The 25,814-nt window shown below is 38.4% G+C and overlaps 1 protein-coding gene across 1 annotated transcript in view; it reads right to left on the bottom strand.

Moving 5' to 3' along the window:
* DOCK3 (dedicator of cytokinesis 3) overlaps positions 1-25,814 on the bottom strand; it is a gene marked incomplete at both ends in the record, with an annotated part of 215,636 nt that overhangs the window by 43,494 nt on the left and 146,328 nt on the right. Inside the window, 14 exons of the mRNA XM_082004660.1 lie at positions 53-153; positions 982-1,057; positions 2,634-2,728; positions 4,877-4,975; positions 7,080-7,226; positions 8,205-8,332; positions 10,197-10,389; positions 12,616-12,702; positions 13,967-14,137; positions 20,524-20,605; positions 21,894-21,994; positions 22,373-22,456; positions 24,415-24,512; positions 25,194-25,365. Coding sequence (XP_081860786.1) covers positions 53-153; positions 982-1,057; positions 2,634-2,728; positions 4,877-4,975; positions 7,080-7,226; positions 8,205-8,332; positions 10,197-10,389; positions 12,616-12,702; positions 13,967-14,137; positions 20,524-20,605; positions 21,894-21,994; positions 22,373-22,456; positions 24,415-24,512; positions 25,194-25,365 — 1,634 coding nt within the window. The remainder of the gene's footprint in view (positions 1-52; positions 154-981; positions 1,058-2,633; positions 2,729-4,876; positions 4,976-7,079; positions 7,227-8,204; positions 8,333-10,196; positions 10,390-12,615; positions 12,703-13,966; positions 14,138-20,523; positions 20,606-21,893; positions 21,995-22,372; positions 22,457-24,414; positions 24,513-25,193; positions 25,366-25,814) is intronic.

Here is a 25,814-nt window from a genome sequence, read left to right as displayed (position 1 = left end):
ACATTTTTGAGGTGGCAGAAAAGGCTGGGAATACAACACCACATGTTCTTACTTATCCAGAATCTTCTTCCTCTTAGCTGGTGTGGCGCTCTCTAGTTGGAGACTTGGCTGGTTTATAAACAAAACTGCCAGGCTGAAGTAAGAGTTCCACACCTGTCACACAGGAAGGAAGTTTTATAACATTACACTGCAAGGAGTAAGTTTTAAACAAATGTAGGAATACATATGTTCCTTTATATGTAGAGTAAGACTGTTCCTTTTTGTTATCAACACATACCTTAATCAATACGTATCTTAACTGTTGAGATACTAAGCTCTTAAGGATACCAATTATCCTCTTAGCACCAGAGTTCAAAAATGAATAAACTCTGTGATTTCAGTGAAGTTTTAAATTATTTTTTCTGTACTAAACAGATTTTATCCACCAAAAATCCCCAGAGATTATGTTGTATCATGAATGAGAGCTCTATAGTTTGGCCCATGTGTCTACGTAAATGTCCGGCAGCTTTTCCTTAGTTACACTGAACTTGTTGCCCATTTCCAACTACATCAGACATAAGGAAAACACCCTCTAAGATACTGCGTTCCTCCAGGCTTTAAGTCAACAGCCAGAAAGAGAGACCTCTGGGAGAAGGAGATCATGAATGCCCCAACTTCAGGAATAGCATTGCCTGAGTTTACGTTTTATTAGCCATGAATCTGTAAGACAGCATGCTTCATTAGCTCCACTGCTTATGAAGATACTTGTTTCCTTTATGAGGGGCTCAGTTTTCTTCATTTGATCTCACAGTGTATCTGTTCTACTTCCCCTCAATTCCACAGCAGATTCAAATTCCTGGTTTTATCAGTTAGGTCATGTTCCTCACAGATGCTCGAATAAATGCTGCAAATATAATCAGCTAATGTAGAAAATAGCTCTTGCTCTTTTGTTACTGCTAGTTTATAAAGACGTCGTAATATTTTTTGAGTATCAATTCTTACTTTAAAATCAAAGTCCGTTTCCGTGAAATTCTTATGCAGTGCAGAAGACAGGTACTGAACTGTTGTAACTATGATACTGCAGTCCAAACAAAAAAAAGAAAAAAAAAGAACATTTGAATCTGGAGTATAACATATTACAGTGGTCTGTGGTGCTGATTTTAATACACATACAGAGATGGGCATTCTTAATGTAATCACTGCTAGATTCGCATAGAAGTCACCTATATTTCTATGCTGTAATAAACAATTTGTACTAAAAGATACAAGATTAAGCATTTTCATCATTATGTAACTTTTGGAATTTACACAGAAGCATTTAAAATCTTGCCTATTTTGCACAGCTGGGCCATACTACCTCCAGTGAAATGAAAGAATACACCGATCTTCCTTCTGTTTTAAGGAGAATTATTTTTTTTGCCAGAGAAGAGCAACTCAAAAAGTTTGAGCTATTTTCATTCTTGGCTATATGACTGTCCTTTACCTGGCTCACACTTTAACTCAAGAGATCCGTATTTTGCCAATGCTAGATTCCCTGGTATTTTTTTGTAGGTGGCTAAATACACCTTAGTGAAAGGCAACCAAGGCACATGATAAATTCAGGAATTAATAAATAGCATGTAGATAAGGCAACAACAGTATCAAAAGAAACAGCATATCTCTGATTCACATGCAAGCAATACCTCCAGTAACACTGCTAAACATTCTACCAGTCTAAAGGTTTATGGCAAAATTATGCCAAAGGGACCTAGGTGACCTACAGTATCTGAGGTAACTACTCTTTCATGTGGGACTTTTCTTTTCTTACAGAACTTCATTTAATCTTTGCGCTTGAAATACTGAAATCCAATTATTTTACTTTTCTTTAGCACGGTGAACTTGCAGAGCATACAGTTCATCTGAGCAGTCAGCCTTTAGGAAAACTTCCATGGTGTCTTCTTGCAATGGGAACCCCTCCAGTCGTCAGTCAGTAATAATGCTATAGCTAGTTTGTCTAAAGAAACTAGTAAATAATTCCAGCCACCCTGTGTTCATCACACTGCTGCCATTCCAAACAGCATAGTACTTAACCCATCGGAAGCAAGAAAATTAGATAAAATTAAGCACTAAAATGGTAGATGACAACTAAATTGAGAAGTAACTATGTATGTAATGCACTTGGTGGTACCACTAGAGTCTGCTCCCCCTTTTCTAAAATAACTGACATCTCCTTCTAGGTAGGTTGAAGAGTGATGTTTATGGGAAGAGACAGATGTTTAATGTAGTAATCTACTGAGAAAGGGAGTTGAGAGGCCTGCCTGTTAATACCACTTGGTGTGGGTAGCTGTTCCTTGCCATGTGTTACGATAGCTGCTGTGCCACTCTCACCCTCAGTGCAGCTACTTCAGCTTTGGGTTTAAACTTTTAACTCTTTGACACCTGTGCATACTCGGTAGACTTTAAGAAACAGAATGAATACAGAAATCTCAGTTTGGCCCAGAGTGTTAAAATAACTGTAGAATGAGGATGAGCACTCCAGAGTTTCTGTCGTGATCACCACGTCTCAGTCTGATCTAACACATGGCATCACAGGTTTTAACTGCCCAGCTGTTCCAATATAGAATTCAATATTCCAATATAGAATGTCAACAGTTTATACCTGCTTCTCTACTTACTTGCTGGTGAGCAACCTCATCACCATCCAGTCTCGAGGAAAGACACTCATTTTCATCAGGTTCCGAAATACACAGAAAATCTTCAAGAGGAACTCCTATCACATAGGGGAAAAAAATTTAAAAAATCATCAGCAGCTGCAGATTAGTCTATTTTTTTGATTATAAGAAAGACAATTAAGCTAAGTGTGCTCCACTTGAGCTTTGTTTTACTAGGCAATTCACTCAAAAACATGGAAACAACATGTATTGGGATATGGCTCTATTAATTTTGTATGCATCTAATATGTACTAAACAAGTTGCAGCTGTCTTAAATCTTAACTTCTACAGTGAGATGAAAAATCTCCTTGTGTGCATAACTGTATATGACTTCTCATATTATCATTCAGAATTCCAGTGTCAATTTGCAGCTGTTTTCAAATATACTGCAATCATAAACATTTATTTATGCATTCATTTAATTAATGTCACTGTCCAAATTTCTTTGCAGTTATGTCACAAATTTGACAAAAAACCCACACACCCAAGCCCAATAAAAATCTTACAGACACTTTTAAAAATACTAACAGAAAATCCCATTTCTGGCAATATACAGCAGAAAATATCTCTTAAACACATTCAGCTAAGTATTTGCTTTCAAAAAAAATTTCCAAACCTGAAGACATTTCTGTTTTTTGGCTGCCCCTGCACCTCTGTGTCTACAAAGAACAATAGTGAGGATAAAACATGCCAAGCTGTTGACCTTGCAAACTATGATTTTATTGTTTTGTTTTTGTTCTACACAAAATCAAGATAGCACAGAAAGTGGCAGTGCAAGGTTTCTTCAAAAGTGTCCTACCATTAAGCCTTAAGTAGCAGGGGGTGGTGGTGGAAGAGCTTAATATCTTGGTGTAACTGAACCAAGAGTAAAGCATCAGCAGCTTCTTGGCTTTCGGCCTCATTCTGGCCTAGATGTAACAGTGGTAAGTGAACATAATGCCTTTCCATTCAAGAAAAAGTATTGGAAATATTTCTACAGCAATATTTGAAGGAAAAAAAAAGTAATATATTTTATTCGGTCAACTGACAGTTGAAAAAAAAAAAAAGTTGGGTATAAAATCTTCAGCCTCTGTGAGACTCCTGGAACATATCCTTAGATTATCAGATACAACAGTGTTTGTTCCTATGGGTGTAAACACAAATTTCAGTTCAATGACAAACCTTTTCACTGGTCTGACATAAGAACTATACTTTAGATAGTTTTGAAAAATACCTATCAGAAATTAATATCAATTAATTTAACAAATATTTTTCCTATGAGGAATTTGAAAGTTACCTGAAAGGTAGTAATCTCAGATAACTATCAACCTGAGATACACTGAGCCCAACAACCTAAAGGTAAGAATTATACCATCCCAAATTTATCCCTCTGATTTATGCAGCCTCTCTATATGCACAGGAAATATTGAGAAGCTGAAAGCCTATTCAGAGAGGACTTCTCACTGTTTCTCCATTTCATTTGTTAAGGCAACATGAGTTCCTGCCACATCACATTCTTCTCGCCCATATTTAATTGAGTACCATGCTAATCAAAAGCGTTTTATTTATGAAATTATTCTGCCTTTTAAACAGACTGTTGACTCTTCTTTCCTATGGAAGTTGAGATAAAAAGTTAGTTTCTGCTGTTTTGAGATGTGCCATTTCAAAATGTCAGTGGCAAAAAAGCCACCAGAGAGGTCTGTACCCCTCACAAAAAGGAACTTTAAGGAAACGTTCGCAAATTTGGGAAGTATGCAGCAAGTGGAGTATTAAGATTACTGCTTTCCCCAAAAAGATTGGATCTGCTATAGACATTTGTATCCCTGAAAAGGCTTGAAATTCTCTTTAGGCATAAAATCAACACCCTTTGTAAGCAAGCTCCAGTGCATATTGAACATGTAGTGAAATGCTACAGAAAACTGACTTTACATAAACAGGATTAAAAAACCCTTGTTCCTCTATGTTCTATATGGTACAATAACAGTATCCTTTTATGTCTAATAACATCTATCTTGGGGCTTTACATGCTTTTATGAAGGTAGTTCAGTGCCCTGTGGTCTTAAATGTTTTTGTAACACAACACCTATTATTAGAAGAGTGAAAGGAAGGTCCATGAATAGAGTGCCAGTGAATGGGAATGATTAGGAGAGCAAGTAATGCTGGAGGGATTCCCCTCTGCTCTCCCGTTCTGAGTGAATCACCCTACAAACATGATGTTCTGTTCTACCTTTAGTTCATCCTTGCTTTGGAAGTTGTCCAGTAAGTGCTGGAAATGAGTGTCTGACATCTGACGAAGCAAAGATAAAAGGCAGGAGACATATTCTCCCTGTTGACCAAATGAGAAACTATTTCATTCAGACAATCTGAAGTTTCATAAATATAAAACTCAAGCTGGGGTAAGGTATAAAGGGAGGGGTCTGAAATGGCCCCAATGCCTATGAGAGGAAAGCTGACATGCACAGAGATTAAAAATACTGTGTGTTAACAGTTCTTGAGTTACTGTTAATACATAGGAATACACCTCTTAGAGGCTCCTCCAGAGACACCAGTTTTAACGCTCTTTTAACCAATGTTGTAGTCTAAACAAAAATAATTTAAAATTATTAATACAGACATTAATGAATTGCCCTCCAAGCATGCAGTTTTTGACAATCACCTTTTTCAGTTACTTAATATACTACGTCTATCAAAGGTGTGACTGCAGCTCATGCAGACATACCAGGAATTATTTAAACTAATTGGCTCAGATGCTCAAAACAGTATAGCGATGACAGTATGGGCTACAAAAGGTGTCTGGAATCTTGTAAATATTTAGCTTATTAGTGTTCACCAACTTATGTGCTGTCATAGCTACAGTACTAACAGTATTCCAGTAAGAAATTCTGAATATAGTTTGGGTAGGCCTACATGAGCTACAGTTACATTTCTGGCCTGCAAAGCAGATGCACCCTAACCAGTTACCACAGTATCCCAAAGTGTTTTCCAAAGATGAGCTCCCTCATTTTACATATCTGAAAGCAAAGCACAGAGAAGTTAAGCAATCTGTCCAAGATAATAAGCAAGGCAGCGCCAAGAACGTAAAGACTATGTCTTTTGACTGCCAGTCCCTTGGCACAACACTATTTTTTTCTTGTCACAATGAGCAATTAATTTGGAAGATATACAAACTACTGACTAAGCAGTATCTAATAAGATTCCACATATCACTGTGCTGTGAAATAGAAATCCAGGAACAAATACAAGGGGATTTTATACTTGGGACTGTCCAATTTTAATTCTTCTTCTAATTGACTCAAGCATCTACCCAGAAGCTTTGATATAGTTTGTTCCAATACAAGTTACAGGGCTGAACTTCATTAGGAAAAAAGGCGTGCTCTTATATGTGAGGTGGTGTGTGATAAATAACAGTAAGTCAAATGGTAGGAGTAAAAGGAAACTGAGATGTTACTGGACATTTGCAAGCCAGTGCCTTTCTTGTTTTGTATCAAAGAACATGTCTGAAAATTACTAAATGCCGCCTTCTTTATTAGGATTCTACCATTTGTTACTTCATCTGAGCGAACATGGAAAGAGACAGCCTTTTCTCCGGCGTGAGAACTGCACCTTAGTGTACATCTTCCCAACAATACCTCTGAGGTTTCAGCCATTTGGTAAAAAAGCAAGTCTAAAAAAGGGGTGTTCTGAACAACAGCTTAATATTATATATTATTGTGCAAAAGCTGCATTAGAGACTCTGACAAGCAAAACCAGACTAAAATAAGCTAGAATAGACAAAGGCAACAAATCCAGAAAAAAAGAAAGCTGAATACTAAAATTTTACTCTTTTTCTCCTCTTCCATTGCATGTCAAAGAAAAAATTTCTTCCCCATGGCTTATTCTGGTAGTCTGGACAAAGTGGTGGCTTTTCCCTCTTCTCCCACCAAGCTCAACAGCTCACTTGACTTAGGATATGTTGATTTCTTTTTCAAAAGTATGTTGTGTTTCTTTTGCATGAAATAATGCATGAACCTGGACAGAAGCTCTCCAGGGTGCTAAGAAAGGGACTTGTCCACTAAGCATTATGGTATTCTCAGTCTTGGGAATCAGAGCTTGATACTCAGATAGCCCTTGGCGATACCTGCTTAGGGGTGAAGCCCTAGGCAGCTACCCAGCTAGCATACGCCTCACCTTCTAAACAGAAACTCTCAGTCACAGCTGCAAAGACAAACAAGAAAATAACCTGGAAATCCACAAAAGCTTCCTGAGCTCCACTGCTTCCTGCAGACCTCCCTACTGCACAGAGGAAGGAATGGATTTGTGGCTTATTAAGGGAAAGAGAGAAAGCCCTGGGCATTCATGCAGCAGAGATGATAATGAGGTGCCGGCGGTGGTGAGGGACTGAACCAAAGGTTAGAGAAGCAGGAAATAGAAACTGATTGTTAGTTACTAACAGTGATTTCTGCTGTGCACTGCGGGCAACGCTGCCCTCTTACCGCCTCCTGAGACTGCGATTTACTCATGATTGTAAGCAGAGTTTGTAAAAGCACATCCAGGAGGCTCTCCACCATCATCTCAACCTCCTCCACGACATCTCCCTCCTACAGTAAGTGGTGAGCAAACAGACAATTAGGAACTGGAGAGAAAGGAATTGGCAAAGACAATTCTGCTGAGTTAGCCATACCACAAACTCATTTTGACAGAGAGCTCCGTAACAGAGGTTCAAAGAAGCACAATCAAATTCCTCATTGGCACCAGATACTGTTGTGATGTCAGTGTGTGTGTGTGTGTTACCTTGTCAGTCTCTGATGGAAACATTCAGGGTCACAGCTATAAAGGTAAATCTATAACCAAAGGTCTGCATACACTCTAGAACACAATGGGATCAATTATGTTTAGGAAGCTTTATTCCGTGGCAGTATTATTTTCGCTTATTACCATCATACCTTTCATCTCATTCCTTTCACGCAAACCCATAACTCGTAATTGGAAATACACATTGGTATGAATTATATTTAGCACCATGAGCTTCCTCCTTTAGAGTTGGGTGGGGAAACTTCACCCCCTGTTTGTGAGCATTGCTTTAAATGATCAAGTTACCATTTGAGATCAGAGTATTATGATCATCAAAGCTGGGTGTTTAAACTCAGCGGCAATTTCCAGAAGTGTGATTTCATTGATTGGATAATTTTAGAGTATTCTCTTAACATGAATCACAAAGTGCTAGTTACTGTCTCTTGCAGAACTACAAGTCCTAGAGCTGCGCAGAGCTTTTAAACTCCACTGACATCTAAGTTCTGGTCTTGGGTGAAGAAAATTAAATGGTGTCAAATCTGGAAAACGCACATGCTTTTTTCCCCTCCTAATAGCAAGAACACTGTGTAATCAGAATGCTCTGAGTCACATGCACAAAAAGCAGACCCTCATTTCAGATATTCTCCTGATGACAGAAAATTAGAAGAATTTAATTTTTAAAAGGATCTTTGAAAAATCTCCTTTAACCTATAAAAGTCCCTCAGTCTTTTACTAAAGCAGTGGTGCAATTAAAAAAAAAAAAAAAAATTAAAGCAGCAGATTACCAGAGAGCTGGTCTTGATTATGGAGAAGATACTACTGAGGATCCCAGAGCAGATAAGTAGCTCCTTCTGCTGTCGTAGGTGAAGGTGAATGTGGTGAAGAACTACAGGTAGCAAGATGCGCCGGGACTCTGAAAGAAGGAAAATCAAATCACAGTTCTTCCAAAAGGAAAACTAAACTTCAACCATCCCAATCAGCAGCCTTTTGGTATCCAAACTAGCTACTGATATACAACGCGTTTGATTAATTGATGCAACTTCTGTTGAGGAGACTGTATTTTAAGAACTTTTCAGAACTGTATCTAATGAATGAATTTAATTTGAAACTAGTGCATCTAGTTTCAAAAGTTTATAAATACAGTATACATGATGTTCTCAAAAGTGATTCAGCTTGGAAACAACAGTTGTGAACTGATACTTTCTAATGTCGATTTCTTTTGTGCAAACCCTTCCTCACTTTGTGTTGTTTTCCAGCTCTACTGTCACAGCTAATAGAGCTTCTCCAATATATGCCTCTTGGAAACTGGGTAATTCTTCTCTTTTATCAAACCTTAATCTTATTAAAGAAGGAAGAGCAGGTAGCAGCTGCAAAGAACAGTAGCCAAAACAGAGAAAAAAAAAGAGACAGGGAAGAAAGTGGCAAGATGTCAGCAAACAGTCTGATATAAGAAATAGAAGGAAAACAAGTCATCGACATATGGGAAGCAAGAAAAAGGGAATGTATCTTCCTTTAATTGTAAGACCTGAAGAGTAGGTAGGGTGGGCAGGCAACAGATAACTCTGGAAACTAAATTCATCTTCCCAGGGAAGACAGGACATAGGAGAGATTGCTGACCTGCGAGCATCAGGTCATCTTCCATGGAAAGGGATAGGATAGAGGGCTACCATTATGTTGGGTAGAAAATGTGGCATCTATACAGTCATAGCTGCCTTGCAACACTGAAGCTTTCTGCTTTTTGATGCTGTAGGGAGATGTCGTGGTGCTATGCAGCAGCTACGAGCATCATTAGTTGCCAGTATCATTGTAAAGGAGAAATGAAGGTTAATGGGAAGGACTAAAGCCCAGGACCCTGTGGGTAAAGTTACACCTGGCTTTATTGAAAAGACAGAAGAGGAGGTTTTTGCCCATGAACTGGCACCCACAAAGTCAAATATTACCAAAAGGTTCGAATCACTATAATTAGATAACATTCACTGCCTGTTTCACAGCTACCTTCGGACTAATCTTCTCATTCTGTACACTCTCACGTATTTTTTTTTGAGATTAATTTCTAATTTAAGACGAAAAATGTTTATCAACAATTACAATGAATGGTTTAAACATGATTCTGTGTTGTTATCATTCTCACCTTACACTGAGTAGAATAATTTGAGTGCACTAACTTGAGATCCTCACTACGAGGAAGATAAGCCCCATGGTGCTTTTTTCCTTCCACTGTTACCTTCGTAACTTATTTCATTCAAACCTTTATGTAGGAAATAAACTCTCAATCTTCCACCCTGCTTCATTCAATTAATTCTTAAAGAATTACTAGTATGTTGAGCTAAAGAAATATTAAAATTATAATGTAAAGATTAAACATACTTTAAAAGATCGTGGTGGGTTTCTCAAATAAAGTCTATCTCCCTGTTTCTCTTTCTCAGACAATAAGCTTGCTGGAAGGGAGCTTGTCTTCCTATCCATGACAACAATAGCAGAGTAATACAAAGTATCAAGTGAGATTTGTCAGTTTTAATAATTGACTCGATTTGTTAATGTACATATTTTTATCAACCTTTAGTAACTACAGTTTATCCATGGCGGATTTATAAACATTTTCTACCATAGGCAAACTGATAAAATACCTGCAGTGAATAGGTGTAACAGCGATGCTGCCAAGATAAATAATTACCAAGATTATTGGGATTCAGCAGTGAATTGTTTGCATCAAAGCAACTGCAAAATAACTCTAACGTGTTCCTGCTCTTAGCAGCAAGACTTAGCCACTGTCTTACCTGAGAAAGAGAACAGGCGGCTGTCAACAGTGCGTGCAATAGACTGTAGCTTAACAACGTCCATGGACTGCCCAATGTGCACAGTACTGGGCATGCTGCCCAGAGTACCCCTCACGAACTCTGCTACTTCCTGCACAGTGAACATCTGCAACAGCTCATCAAAGATAGCGGGGAAGGAGTTCAGCAAAGCAGCCTGAAAAAAGCCAACACGGAAACTGAAAATCTGGAATTCTGTAACCACAGCTAAATGCAGTGAAATAGAAACAACAGTAAAACTGAATTAAGGGTCTGCAAAAAGCTACTGAATAATGCACTATGGCTGGCGGTAATGTTTCACAATACCTAAAGTTTGTAGTGAACAAATCACAAGCAGTATATAAAAATCAAGTGCTGCAATACTAAGCCTTACAGTAAATTGAGCACATACATACTGTAGAGCTTCAAAAGGCTGTATTTACGACACAGGTTATAAAAACAGAAAAAAATTGAGGTACCGGAGGACAGAAAATAGTCCATTTTTATTGACTGACCTGTTTCAATAAATATAAAACTTGCTTCCGATTGGAGGTTTCCATACTACTTTTTTGTACTGAGCAACTAAGACAGTTAAAACTCTTCAGAAAATATTTCAAAGTAAGGAACATGTTGACAGACCCTTAACCATAGCTGCACCGTCATGTGACATTACACTATTTCTGCAACAGGAGTGAGGTGAGATTTTGTGCGAAGGCAGCATCACATCATGCAAGTAAGTGTGCACGTGATTCTTGCAATAATGGGTATTTCCAGTAAGCTGGAGCTGTCCTCGAAGCTCTTTATCTTAAAGTGCAGAAACAATATCAGCAAAACAAAAAAAGCTAAAGTCTTCTACTCTTATTTCACACTTTTTCAATTAATTTCTTCATAGCAGTAGAAAATGCCACGCATCGCCCTGTCCTCCAGTTCCACAGACTTGGTGTCATACCTAACACCTGCCACACACCTCTGATGTTTTAAAATTCTTCTCCCTCTTCCTCTACATCCTACCCAAGGTCCATACTTGTTTCCTCACTATCACTACTTAAATTTGTAGCTCATTGCTTTCTTGAACTGCTGCAGAGTCTGGTTTTGATTCAGCTGCTTCACTCCCAGCCACGTTTCCACCTCCCCTGTCTGAAGCTCTCCACACAAACCACACTGATTTCCTGCAGAAGTTCAGATTTACCAAACTTCGTTGCCGATCTCTGTTCAGCTTTGCTCTTCCAGAGTCTCACCACCTATCAGTATTTCGATTCTGCAAGTTCTCCTTTTCTCACAGGTTTTCTTGTTTTCTTATTGCATAAACGTTTCTGTTCCTCTCCCGCACTGGCTCTAACTCTTGGCATGCCTCTCCTAATCCCATACAATATACAGCTTCCTTTGCAAAGTCTTTCCTGAAAATATCTTTTCCTTCAAACACCAGTGGTATCTATTTAACAGTCTTTGAGCAAAGTCTAAGTTGTTTTTACAACTAACACGGTAGAGCCCATTAAATTATTCTGAATATAAATTTACCTCTTTCTTCTTCGTGCTCATTATCTCTCTCAACATCTTGTCTTGTTACAATCAATTCAGATTACACAAAAACCCACATAGCCTCCTGGGTGTTGTCACCTATTTGTTGCTACATACATACACTTTACTAACAAAATAAATCATTTAAATAGCTCATGGTACTCTTGGAAGGCTGTAACAGCCACAAATCCAGTCATCATCTTTATCTTCAGGATAATACAAGTGAAATTACAATACTGGCCCAACAAATCCTTGCAGAAGTTTTCCTAAACTTATTTCAACTCTTACTATAAAGCAGAAAGATTTCTGTGGTGATTTAGGATATCTGGGATATGCACGGGATCTCTTCAGGAAGCTTTGGAGCCGCCATGAGGAAGAGCTACATCGTTTCATCAGTTCCTTGAAAGGTCCTTTTTTGTACAACACCCTAAAATATACTGGAACATCCGTCACGTCCAACTAATTGCCGGGAAGGAAGGACATAACCAGTTTTAATCTCGTTGCTGGAAAGAACTATATTGAGATCTCTCTAGCAAGAGGACAATTGTGAAGAAAATTATGCTTGCTAGGGCCTCAAGCATTTCTGTAGCTATTTAACAGTTGTCCAGATTTCCAGAACTAGCACATAATCTCCTTGGCTCTCCTCAACAATTTGACGTATATAATCTTGTATACGCCCTCAGTACTGTCTTTTCAGTGTGTGGATGCCATAAGCTGCTACATTAATTACTGAAATATTCCACATTTCCTAGTTTTAAAGCACCAGCCACTTAAACATTAAATTCCAGTTTATATGCAGGAAAGGAGGGCTTGGGGTAGGGAAAAGGGATTAATTGGGAACATCCATGATGAAAATACTTGTGCAGTTCTAGGGATCATTACTTACAGAATTAAATGACGGCCTTGAAGTACCACCACATTTTTGTGGGGCACATGTCCCAGCTCCGCTCGCCTGCCCTCCAGGCTGAGGCGCCTATGGGGCAATTGGGATCAAAGGGCAATATAGTGGTAAGGGGGAAACAAAAAGTAAACTTTTCAAAGATTAAACAAGGACAGGCTTTACAAATTACAAAAGTCCAAAGTAAGAAATACCATAGTGAGAGAAAGGAGGGGGGGGAAAAAAAAAAAATAGAAAAAGGGAAAATAACCCCATCCTTAAATCTAGTCTCCCTCTGTATTTGTGATCAACACAACTGAAAAACAAACGAACCCCAAGCAGCCTGCATTCATAACATGCTGTTTCTGCTCACTGTCACTTTCGTGCAAAATTCTGTATACTGATTTCTCTTGTTCCTGGCTCATCCTGTTATACCCACTAGTGGGTGATTAAATAAAAGATTAGAGCAGCTGTTCTCAAAATCTTTCAGAGCAGCTTCTTAAGAAAGAGATCACATTGCTGGCAGCTTCCCTAACCAGTGGAGTGTGTTTTGCTGCAGTGTTCACAGCAACTGCTTCTTTGGCAAACTAAAGCAGGTGTTCAAAACATCTGTAAATAGTAAATTAGTGATTACAAATCCCCTTCATAGTATCAGGAAGTTCTAGGTGATCCATTTTGACATTTGCTGAGTTGAGGCATGCACAACACATTTGACATAATATTTGACATTACTATTCAAAACTTTTAAACACAGAAGTTAGTAATTTAGTACAGCAGATGCTTAGGCAGCATCCTTACTCACTTTGAGTAGTATCAAGCCCACACGAAGTCTTCGTGACATCATTTAGGTCATATTCAAAATACTGTATTAAAACTGAGTGTGGGTATCACAGTATGTTTGTGGTCAGGCTGCATATGATTCTGACTAATTTTAGAGTATGCTGGAATTCAGTTTATCTGACTGAGTACATCAGTTGAACTTCTCTACTGTAATGTTGCTATGACCCTAAGTATTGACTTGAGCTACTACAATTAAGTATTTAAAATTTCTTGAGGACAGCTGTAAGACATATGAATGACAGACTTGAAAACACAGTTTACTTTTGTGAAGAGCCAAAACTGTCTTCTCATGTGAGAGTCACTTTCCTCTTGAGAGTCCACAGTTCAGCTCACCTGTATCTGTGGTGCCAAGCTACTGTCTAACAACATTCATCGGCTATGTCATTTTCCAGTACCATCAGCTTGTCAGAGAGGGAAAACTCTACTAACCTGCATTTAATCGTCATGTGCCCATATATCCTACCTGTGCAGAAAATAGCTGCCTTTTGGTTTGCCAGTTAAAGCGTAGAAAATAGCAAACCTGTGTGAAGATGAGAGTCTCTGAGCTCCTGCTGTCCAAGCTGAGCACAAATCTGATGGACTGGAAAAGCTCCTGGATGCTGGAGCGGAACTGTTCCTCCTCCATTCCACAAGTAGCTCTGGAGTAAAGGATCCGAGATTGGACAATGAACTTGAAAAGATATTCCAAGGCCTTAAGGAGCAGGAGAGGAAGGAGATTAAGATAGAGAAAAAGAGAGAAAGAAAAATAACGGAGCTTTAAAGAGAACCAGGAAAGATTCTAGGTGCATAATAACTATTCAGCTTTAGAAAGGAGAAAGAAAAACAGGTTTTGCAAGTTATGTATTTCAGTTAAGGAAGAGCTACTCATAGGCAAGTACCCATTCTCAAGCAATAATCTTTGTCACTAGTATGTCCCACTAACAAAAAAATCATGCATTTAAGTCAAATAGGCAAATTCATGTTACATAATTTGAGGAAAATCTTGGTGAAGAGACCTCTAGTTTTCTCATGACTTGGCACAATGACTGTGTCTGAAGAAGCTGTTCTCCTGTTTTCATTCAACTTTTACCTTTAGTTACTTGAGTTAGCTAATGTAGATTAAGATAAGTGGACTGTCAGTGGAACAGAAGGAGGTTTACCTGGAAAAAGGAGAACCTACTTTTCAGTATGAACACAACAGCAAGGTTCACCTTTATTTCTGGCAACTACATGTACAAACAGAAATAAATGCAGATGCAGAAATAGAAGACAACAAGAGCAGCATGTGAAGACCTCCGGCAGCCCAAAACAGTAGCAAGCAGCAGTACTGTACTGAGTATCTTTTTACTTTGAGCTGTGATAAGTTAAAATGTTTTTCTTTTATCAGTGCTTGGAGAGCACACAGCAGAGGGAGAATAACCTGCAAAGACGATGGCATTTAACACCGTTACACAGTGTGATAGATACTGCAGTCCTGAAGGACTGGCAAATTGGATCTTTTTGTAGTAGAATGGTAATTTGCTCTATGACATGTCTAGATTAAGTCTGAATTTGCAACCGAAACATCTTTAAAATTTTGTAAATGTCATTATTCGGAACTGCATTTATTTGGCAGCAGTGTCAACGAAGAAAAATACATTGTTCTGTGCAGCCTTAACAAGCTTACCAATCTATCAAAGGCTCTCACAGACACTAATATAGCAATGTAATATTCCACACAGCAACAAGGCCTTTTTGATCGTTTCCTGTACACAAGTGTCACCACAGGAATGCACTAAATATCAGCAACATTTAGACTTCACTCCTTCCCTTAGTGCTTAACATGATGAACCATTAAAGCAGGATTAAGGGAAGATATAATACATAGTTTGATGAGATCATCAAAGTTTAGCACAGGAAACAAACAGGCTGGAGCTTCACTAATCATAGTCTATACTGAAACATTAGTAATATTCCACTGTATTCGCTGGGAAGTACTCTTGTCTTACTTCACTGTCTGGAAACGGAAAGTGAACTCAAATACAAATTTTGGCCTCATCAGATATTTTTTTCATCCATAAGATGCTGCTCATTGAACCGCCACACTACATGCACCAATATGCAACGTTATGCTCTAAGTTTTAGAATGCTACAGCTTTAAGGATAGACGATGCGCATGTGAATTTCCTCATAAAGCCATCACAGATTTCAAAATCCCACTGATACTTACAGCCATTTTTTAAATACAGAAATGATGGCAACTTTGGTAATTTGGCAGTGCATTACTTATACTTCTGTACCAAAACATCTCCCAGTGAAGCTTCTTTACACCAAAGAACTTCATCAGGAAAGAACACTTTATATTTCTGGATAGTTTCCAGACAAAGATCAATTGGTTCACAAGAGTCAGCTCCTTAAGCTTACCATCTCTGCTAACAGCAAATACAGAAAGTCAAGTGCTTATCCAAGCTGTTTTGTAGGTTTGGTATAGAAAACCGTGATTTTAACCTGAAAGCTTGTAACTTTAATGTGAAGATTATGTTTTTGCAATGCGTCAGAGGATTTATGTATGAAATTCTGTAATTCTCTGTTGCAAGCGAAATGGCAGGCTTTCAGAGACACTCCACATCCTTAGCACAGACAACCTGAAGTGTTGCCTAGAGTGAACCCACAAAGGCAGCTAGCTGAAGAGTTCAGTGTGTTTGTAGACACATGGCTGAGACGGTAAAAACACAAACCATGTCTTGTTAGCACAAATCAACACTTGGACTAACCTCGCCTCTTACTACTTAGAAAATCACAGATATGATGCATATATGTGCCTAAAGACATAGAAGTGCACTGAGATAAAAATCAAGCCTTTTATGTTTGGCTTGGTATAAAAAATCAGTACCAAATTAAAGGAAGTTTCTTAAAAATGTAGCCTGTATGCACGTTCACGCAACAGGTGAGCACACACCACTTGCCTGCGACCAGCAACCTAAAGATTCATGGTACATCACAGGCAAAACCTAAATGGACAAACAGCATCATAACCTTCTTTCCTCTCAAATGAACAATCCCTAAATTCTACCAGTGGTACTCCAGGAGAGATAAGAAAAGGAGTAAGAAATGTGCATATAGATAATGCATCTCAAAGAACTTCTACTTACTAATGAGGAACCTTCCTTTCTTCTCTGAGAGACTGTCCATATGCGTGTTCACTCTGAACACAGGAACAGCACATCCCAACTTGCACAGATTACCTGGTGGTTGGTTGCAATGTCCCGGCAGAATTAAAACCAGAAGACCACTATGACAAAAGCAGCATTAGTTAGAAGCTTCTGTCATAACACAGGTCAAAAAGTGGATCAATTTCTGCAGTTATTCTGCAGGTCTAATGGATAAAGTTACTCTTAAGAGACACTAGTGTCACTTGAGCCTTCAGGGATTATGCTCAGACAACACTTGATGGTTTTACTGTAGCATGCTCATAAATCCAGTGGACAGTCTTGGGGATAGCACAGCTGCACATCCAGAGTCACCTGCTGTGGAGAAGAGTCTGTTCAATTCAAACAAAAGGCAAACCACAACTTATGTTCAGAGTATGAACAGATGAATCAACCTTGTATTTTAAGAAAAAGCACAGATTAATTTCCTAACCCAAGAAACCCAAAGATTACTTTAGGAAAGAATCTGGAGTATGTAGAATGGGTAACCTTATCATAAGCACAGTGTATGTAAAGAGGATTAGCTCTGAAGGTCTGAATCTCTCTCAGTGTCCTAACCAAAGTGAATGAAAGCCATTTTCAGTAGTCTATGAGTATCCACTTTACCATTCAAGAGCAGGTAGCAAACTTCTCCCTGCTACTGTCAGTGTGTTTTTTCCAGAGAACAACATACTTGCTTCAAGTGCAAGAAGCATCTACTATACAGTTTTAAGACAAAAAAGTGCAAAGGTTCAAGTGAAGGTATCAATTTGAGTCTTGTGACAGCAGATAAAAGATCTAGGGTAAAATTCAAGGCATCAGCAATAAAAGAAGGAGCAAGTCCCACAAACAGGCTGACCAGGGTGGAACAATTATAATTACATCAGCAATTTTCTGGTATTCTTAGAAAAAGTGAGACTGTAGAAAATGTAAATCACCAAATAAGGTAATTATTTCTGAATGAGGTAATTAGTAAGTCCAGAGACAGACTGGCCTTAAAAGCAACAGACTGACATTTCTTTTTTAAATTCAGGGTGAAGAAAAAAATGTGGAGGAGTCCCCAGTCTCAAAAGGCAGGCTGAGAAAGTAATTCCAAATCTCTCATTCACTAGCTCCCTGGCTGGCATGGCTCAGAAAGGATGTTCAGGGTTTTGAAGAAATCAACTGGGAAGACTGAGCCTTTCAGTATCACCGATTCCTGTAAAGCCCCTTAGTAATGGCATGCAGTACCTCAAAGTCTCTAAAAAAAGTCTGATGCATGTTCTGTGTGGTTCAGCTCCAGAACACCGATATGAAGATGTGACTTCCTGAGGAAGAAAAGGTCTTGCTTTTTCAGTGGGTTCCTCAATCTAGGCAAAAACCACCTGTGATTCTACTACTGGTACGTAACTGAGGCTGAAAGGGCATCTCCTAGAGACACTTCCTAAGTTTTGCCATGACTAGTAGGGAAAGTAAAACTGTCTGTGGAGCTATACGTGGCGACTTTGTTACAGAATTCTCCAGGGCGGCACAGGCAGCTGTCTCTGGATGCAGCTTACGTGGAGCTTGTTATAAGGCATAATAAAGGATGCCACGTGTTCTAGCACAGGTGGAGATGTCCTTCCAGTTATAGTTCAGTTATAGTACCCCCAGGTTTCATAGAAGTTGTTTGAGAATTAAGCGCAGTCTTGAGGGAGGTTAAGTCATTTTAGAAATAGTCTAGAGCACCACTTGCTAGTGCAAAGGTTGAAAACCGGAATCCTATGAGACATGTGCATATCCATCATGAATGTACATGGGCAGTCAAGAGCCAAAGAAGAATACAGAGATATTTCAGCACCTTCTTTAGGGTACTACGTTTAACAGCTAATTCAGTAAGAAAGGGATAGAGAGCTATCCTGTTCTCTGAGTTGAAGAGCTACTAATGCAAGGAGTGTAGTGAAGGCACCAAGACCACACAAATTCCCAACAAACAAATATAGTTCTAGTAATGACATACTACCAATGATAATTTATTTGGTACAAACTTGTTCCAAATGCTTGAAATAAAATCTGGAAACAAAGAAGGAAATCAATTACCTTCCTGTAGTGGGAGAAGATAAAGACCTTAATTTGGGCCTCCAAGATACACCTGCAAAGGCAACTGTCTGAATAAGATGTGAGGGCAGTGTCAGCGGTAGAGGATGCACTGTTAGGGTGCAGAAACTCTGGTGGTATCTATAACTCCTGTGCTTGGAAAGGCTCAGGCTGTCAGGTCTTAACTAGACCTCACTCACAGAGGGAACAGCTACTTTCTAGGCAAGCACTTGAAGTTCCCAGTAAGCAAAGAGCTGCCTTGGAATCCTGGAAAGAAAGTACCTTATTCACAAACAGTATGTTGAATAACTGAGCTTCTGAAAGACATTCCAGCATTCATATTTTCAATGTTTCTGAAGAGGACTGTTACAAGGTTCAAAAAATGCAGATCACACAGGGACAATATCACACATCTCTATCTGCTGCACTGTATACAGCACAAATGAGTGGTTTGAGAGGGAACAAAACCTTCTAGCATTCCAGCTAAAGACCTTCCTCTCATCTCATAATTTTAATGGGTTTCTTTGTAATTAAGAAAAAAAAAAAAAGGATAAGGATGGAAACAGAAAGAATGAGAAAATTGCTATTTTTTTTAAAGGACATCTTTGCCCCTTTTTTACCATTCGCTATGAATCTGTGGTTGAAAAGTATTACAAAGAAGAAGTTTCTAAGTATGTAAATATCTACAAAAGACAAACTAAACATTGCTATAATGCCCTTGTAAGTATCAGGATATGATCTTAGCAGGAGTTCTTGAAAGTTAGTTGATGGCTGTCATGCCACACCATTCAAATAGAACAAGGATTCTCAAAAAATAAAAATTACTTCCTCAAAAATACTGACTAAAGTAGACTAAAGGAGGCAAAACAAAGAACAAAAACAACATAAGAAGAAGGAAAAAGCCATAATAAAGTCTGAAACATATGCCAAGACACAAGCATAAATACATTTACAAGGAACAACCTCTGACTTTCCCAAATGGTTGCCAGAAATTAGAGTAGCAGCGTATGTGTGCATGTGCTTCACCTGTGATATGATTCACCTATTTGTACTTCTGTGAAAAAAGTGAGAAAAAGAAAGTGCTAGTCTCTGCCACTGCTACTACTTTTAAAAGTGCCCAGGCTCAAAATGTTTGGACATAAGCCAAGCCATCACAGTAAGAAGGTACAGATGGACACTCACTCAAAGAAAAATATCTTCCTGCAACTTTTGGAATCTTGTATTTATGTGCTTGACAGAGTATCTTTCTCGTTTTACAATTACACGTGGTAAAACTAATACTTCATTTATTTTCTGAATTCCCTGCAATAGCACCAAAAGTATTCCCTTTGTTTCACACACCATTAGAAAGCTGTGCCTTTCTGCAAGATCATACTCTCATCACAGAACTGTGATTCAGGTCCTGCGCAATGACAGTTGTTAGAATTTCCATCCAGTTAAAGGCTCATTTATCTGCTGCTTAAAATACACCAGAATTTCAACCAGTAATACTATGAAGCTGTGTCACAGCCAGAAATGAAAAGCGTATCTTTGATCCACAGCACCTGTGCCTCACACATTTAAAATAACTTCTTGAAGTGCAAGATGTAGACCACATATCTCTCTCTCTCTATCTATATTTTTACAGCCAGTGCATATATACTCCATGTAAGTTCTCCACAGGGGTTCAGAAGGACTTAAGGAGACATAATTCTGCCATTTCTTCCTCCCCCTAAAATTAAAATTTTGGCAAGATATTAAAAAAAAAAAAAATAGCATTCTGGTTAAACAACTAAGAAGTCAGTGCCAGTCAACCCTTGACTTTATTTACAGCTTCCACAGCCTTTTTGTGTTCGCAGACGGAACAGACATGCAAATACTTCTATTAGATACATACTCTCATTGCTTCCTGGATGTGGTCTTGGCGTACAAGCTCAGCTGAACGGTCCATGTACCACTTCAAACATCGGATCAGTTCCCTGAATATCATGAACAGTGAAAAGAAGAGGAACCCTTCAGCACTATTTTAAAATTAGTCAGTCAACAACCATTTTGATTTTAGGGAGAAATCTATAAAATAGTCTCATTTCACTCCATTCCAGTGGCCAACTTTAGCTGTCCTACCTACTGAATTTACAAAATATATGTTTATTTAGGTTCCAAACCCAGAAAATTATTTCTTCTCTGTAATTGACTTAGACCACAAAGAACACCAAGAGAACATCAAAAAGATGTTATTAAAGAGACAGCTTTGATAAAGGCATGCAATGTAGATCTGGGACCTAAACATACTACTTTTTTTTTTTTGGTAAGAAATGCCAGATCTCCTCTAAGTAATCAGTTTTTAGAAAGTAAGATCACAAAGAAAATACATGCATCTATTTTCCTGAGTACCCAATACCATTTGGACTAACTTGGACTAATTGTATTAAAAACATACTTTATTTCAGACATCAAACTACCAAAAATCATTTGTTTTGTCTGAAAGAGGTGATAATTAACACAAAGCAGAACACAGGAGAACACCTTTTTACCCTCTGAACATGACTATGCCTTCTAGTGTTGTATAGTATCTACAGTTTTTTACCTGCCATTTATTTTATTTAATTACACTAAATTGTGAACGCCTTAAAACACTCAAAAGAATTATAAGCTCTTTTTAATAGTTTACTGTGGCCAAAGATAGAATATGCTCAAATGTACAAAAGAAATGGTTTAAAAGAAAGGAAAAACAAAACTCTGAATGATAACTTACTGCTTTCAAAAATCTGTCTTCCTGTCTGATGCAAAACTCAAAAAAGAGTACTAGAAAATAATGGCCAAATCTTCAAAGTGACAGTGAAAATTCTGATCTACTGAAATTATAGATTTACTCTAATCAAATAGAACACCATCCCATGTGAATACCTGTCTACTTTGGAAGAGGAAATTACAAGTAGTTCTCTAAGCTTTCAAACAAATCTTATATCCCAACACCATCTTAAGACAAGAAATGTATATGCTCTTGGCAGCTCGTTACTACAGACTGATAATGAGTTGTTGCTGAGTTACACTGTCTCTTCAGTTAAAAAAAAAAAGTAAGATTTGCTCATTCTTAGCCACAGGTGACATTCAGCAGCTTTTCTCTGTAACTGTGCTAGAGAACTTTCATCTCAGTAGTTCTATTTTTGAAAACCACTGCTAATATGAAGGTTATGATTCTGATGGTGACGTCATTCAAAAGCTTGCTAGTGCCACCTCTTGAAGTGATGGATTAACAGAACCTACTTGTAAGCCAGTGCTCCTGCAAAGTGCTTCTGAATGTAAGTGTCCATCACAGGTCGAAAATGAAAATACTTGCTGTCACGCAGCAGATTTATGATGAATACCTGTGGGAGATGAAAAAGTGAACCCACACTAAAGGAAACTGCACACTGTTGCTAGGTTTCCGTAAACAAGTTACGTGACCTAAGGAACAATGACATGTGCTTGCTTTAAACATGCTTTAAAATGAGCTTCTTTAAACAGGCAGTAGTTGTGTTATTAGATGTTATTGTTTGCTTCTCCCAAGCAATAGCAAATATTGCTATTCTTGGGTCTGTAAAGGCTATCCTGCCCTCCTCACCCAGGATTATTACAGAAAACATAAGGCTGGATCCAGCTGAATATTTCCTATTTCATGGAAATAAAGGACTAGGAACATGATACTAAGAAACTTAAAACTCAGTGACCATGGGATAAAGAAAAGTAACAATTCAGCAGCTTACCAAAGACTGAAAGACCAGCAGACCATACTTTTCCGTGTTGTCATCCAAAACTACAAACAATGTGTCAAGAATATCTTGTAGGAACTAAAATGACATGAAAAAACAAAGAATTTCGAATTCAGTTGTATTCAAACGAAGGTTATTTCCCCCCTGCTTTCATTATTTCATACATGTGGAGATCTTTGTGAAACACTTCCAAAGACAAATCACTTCAGGTTCATCCATGTAATGTGACAGATTTTCATTTGTTTTTACTAAGAAGAATTTTTCTCTTTAGAAGGAATATTTCTAAAGAAACAATGACAGAAAACAAACAAAAAATAAGAAATATGTATCACTTGCCTGATTTGTAAATACAACTGAGTGTTCCTTTCACTTTAAGCTGGCTAGAAGTGCTGCTTAACAGTGGCAAAACAAGTAACCTTCATTCGCGTATCACTAGAGCATATCAGATACTGTTCTTCAATTTTAAGACTCGGAAGCACGTTAACTGGTGCTCCGAATGATGTTTAATATCGAAAGCTTTAGTTATATGACAGAAAGTAAAGCTTTTTAAACAAGCATTAATTGGGTCAAGTAACATATTGCCAATTGTTTCTTTCATCCATAACATTGCAGCTTACTGGATGCTGACAGTTCAGTGATTTTCTTTCTCAAAAGCACAGTCCTTAGAAAGGACAACTGTGAAGATGATGATCAAGTCCACTGCACGTTCACTCATGATTTTTTTAGTCTAATTAAATTTCAGATGTGGAAAACAAGAAATAATATGGAACAATTTATGAAGTCTCTGAAAGGATAAAATTTCTTTTTTTCTGAATTATTGCATTCTGTTCTTCATATCCTAATGCCAAATGGCACCTGATATAGGGAGGGAATCAATTACTTCTCCCCTCGGAATAATTTGTTCTGTATATTTTTATGCTTTTCTCTATAAAAAACAGATACTTGTACTGCCCTGCAAACAAAGTCTATAAAACATGACATTCTTGAAGAATTCCAATACAAATGGGGTATTGCCCTCTTCTGTTACTGTTACGAAGTTATCATGAAGATTAACATTCAAGATATGGCAACATTCAAACGAGATACAGTGAAATGGCTTTAAGCGATTTGGTTGTTTGCCCTTACAAATTATCTCCTTTTGCTTCTAGATTATAGAAATAAATTCTAGGGAGAGTTCTTAGCACTTCTAAAATTATCAGAGGGTTATCTGGAATGCGCTTTTTTTTTTCCTGAGAGCACAAGTATTCAAACGCATTTTGAAGTTCCTTTGACCTAAGAAAGTTCAGGTCACAGAAAGGCTTGGCCTGTAGAGCTACAGTGGTTACAAAACATGCTGAAATTATCAGGTAGAAGACACATTACTGACAGGTTAGACAGGCTAGAGAGCAACTGGTGCTCTAGGCAACAGCTCCACTTCACAGTGCTGGGACAGGAAAACGGGTTTGCAGGGTGGTTCACTGGCCGTTGAGCAAAACTTAACTTTCAAGGTTTCACATTTCTTTCTCCTCTACACAGACATTTAGAACATATTTGCAAGACAGAAATACAGATCAATGCTAGTAGCTGTCTGAAAAGGCCAAGTGTTCTGAGTCAGCTCTACTTTCTTCACTCCAGAAATGACCACCCACACTTTGGCAATTTCAGAGGACGTCCTTTAGAAAACACTATCAGAACAGGTAAGTGCACAAAACACCACTACCAGTGGCTATGCCTACTCAGCAAGCAGCGCGGCTCAACAGGAGCAGGCCTACAGAGCGGAACAATCGGTGCTGAGGACCCGATACTCACAGCAAATGTGGATGAGGGTATTTTACTAAGGGTTAGCTCTATTTTGATCCCAAGGACTAACTATCCATTAATTTTTGGAGTGTATCTTCCTGTTCAGTTTCATGCCAAAATAACACTCCAATTCATACACTCAGAATTCAGAGCATGAATCAAAAAGTACAGTAAGAGGGAACGTTCAGAAGTGCACTGCAGGTCTGGATTCACTTGCTAACACAGATATATCCAAAGACTTTTATTTCATGTAGTACCTTAACAATTTCCTCGCCACTGACATGTCTCAGTCTTCCTAGAATATCCATCACACGATCTGGGTAAGCTTTCCATTTCAGCAGGGCAAGCAAGTCCACTGCAGAACAGTAAGAGAAAGAGCTAGAATCCATATGCGGAGGGAAGAATGGCAACCCCAGACCCACCAGAGAGTCATTACATCTTGGGGTTCTGCTCTTGTTGCAGTTCAGGCTTCTCGGAAAAAATGAGTAAATAAGGGAAAACAAGAAGGCAAATATGGAGTAAGTCCAATACTAACAAGGAAATGAATGGAGGACTGGTAAAGTACTTTTAAAAGAGTAAAGACTGCATTCTTCCCTATATGACTTGACACTGCACTGTACCCGCTTTTGTCTGCTCATGCCTCAGGGACGTTGCCATAACAAATTTTTATTTACTTAGTAACTCCAAAAGCTGAACAAAACAAACTTTGGATTGTACAGAAGTGCTAATATTGAATTTTTTGTTCTTCAATCACTTAATGAAAATTAACTTTGCTTTAACATATTACCCTTCTCTTGCAGTTTCCGTAATGCCTGTAATTTCTCTGCCATCTGTCAATATCCTTATTTCCTCAAAAAAAAATGTTTTCTGCTCATTTCAGTAGTAAGTTAGTAAAAAAAAACCCCAAACATACATATAATGAAATTATAACAAGGGAGTATTTTAGTAAAATAAACAGAGCACATGCACACCCATCTTATCTCTCGTTTTCATAATCCCAGTTGCCTTGGGCAAATTTGAAGGATCAGCTACTTACCATTCTGGGTCAGTTTAGTAGAGGAAAGCTGTGTGGAGACTGAAAAGGTCTCTTTGGTGCTGCGCTGGAAAATGAGGCTGGAAGGGATATTGGGGCAGCCATTGTAGTCCTCTTTGCAGCAAGGCAGCCCCAGGTACAGTGCGTGATTGTTAAACGTGCTGTTCTCATCACACTGCAGGTACAGGACAGGAAATGGAGTTGTACCTAGTCTGCCTCGTTCCACATACTCACACCCTGACAGCAATCACCCAACAGTACTGTTATTGATCTTTTGGGTGCACAAAAACACTTCTAAGAAAAAGCTGTGCTTACCACTTTCGGGGCCTGTACATACACAAAACAGACCTAGTTTTAGAAAGTGTGGTCTCCTAACCACTGACTCTTCAGAACTTATCACGATCTTCCAACTGCACAACCTAGTGCTGCTGTCTGAAAATCATGCCGAAGAAATAAACCAAAGTAAATCAGCAGGAAGGAAAAAAACCAAAGCATCCCAGCTCAAACCCCTCACTACAGGGTTGCCAAGCTGTAGCATGTAACACTATGCATTCAAAGTACAGCATAATTTCATAATACCAAGGTACAGAATAACGCCACAGGCTGGTAAAACTGCTGAATGCT

Source organism: Phaethon aethereus (genome assembly GCF_964289735.1).
Source record: "Phaethon aethereus genome assembly, chromosome: 11".
In the NCBI taxonomy this organism is placed as follows: Eukaryota; Metazoa; Chordata; class Aves; order Phaethontiformes; family Phaethontidae; genus Phaethon; species Phaethon aethereus.
The sequence above is the reverse complement of the archived record's forward strand: the minus strand, read 5'-3'. Positions and strand labels throughout refer to the sequence as shown.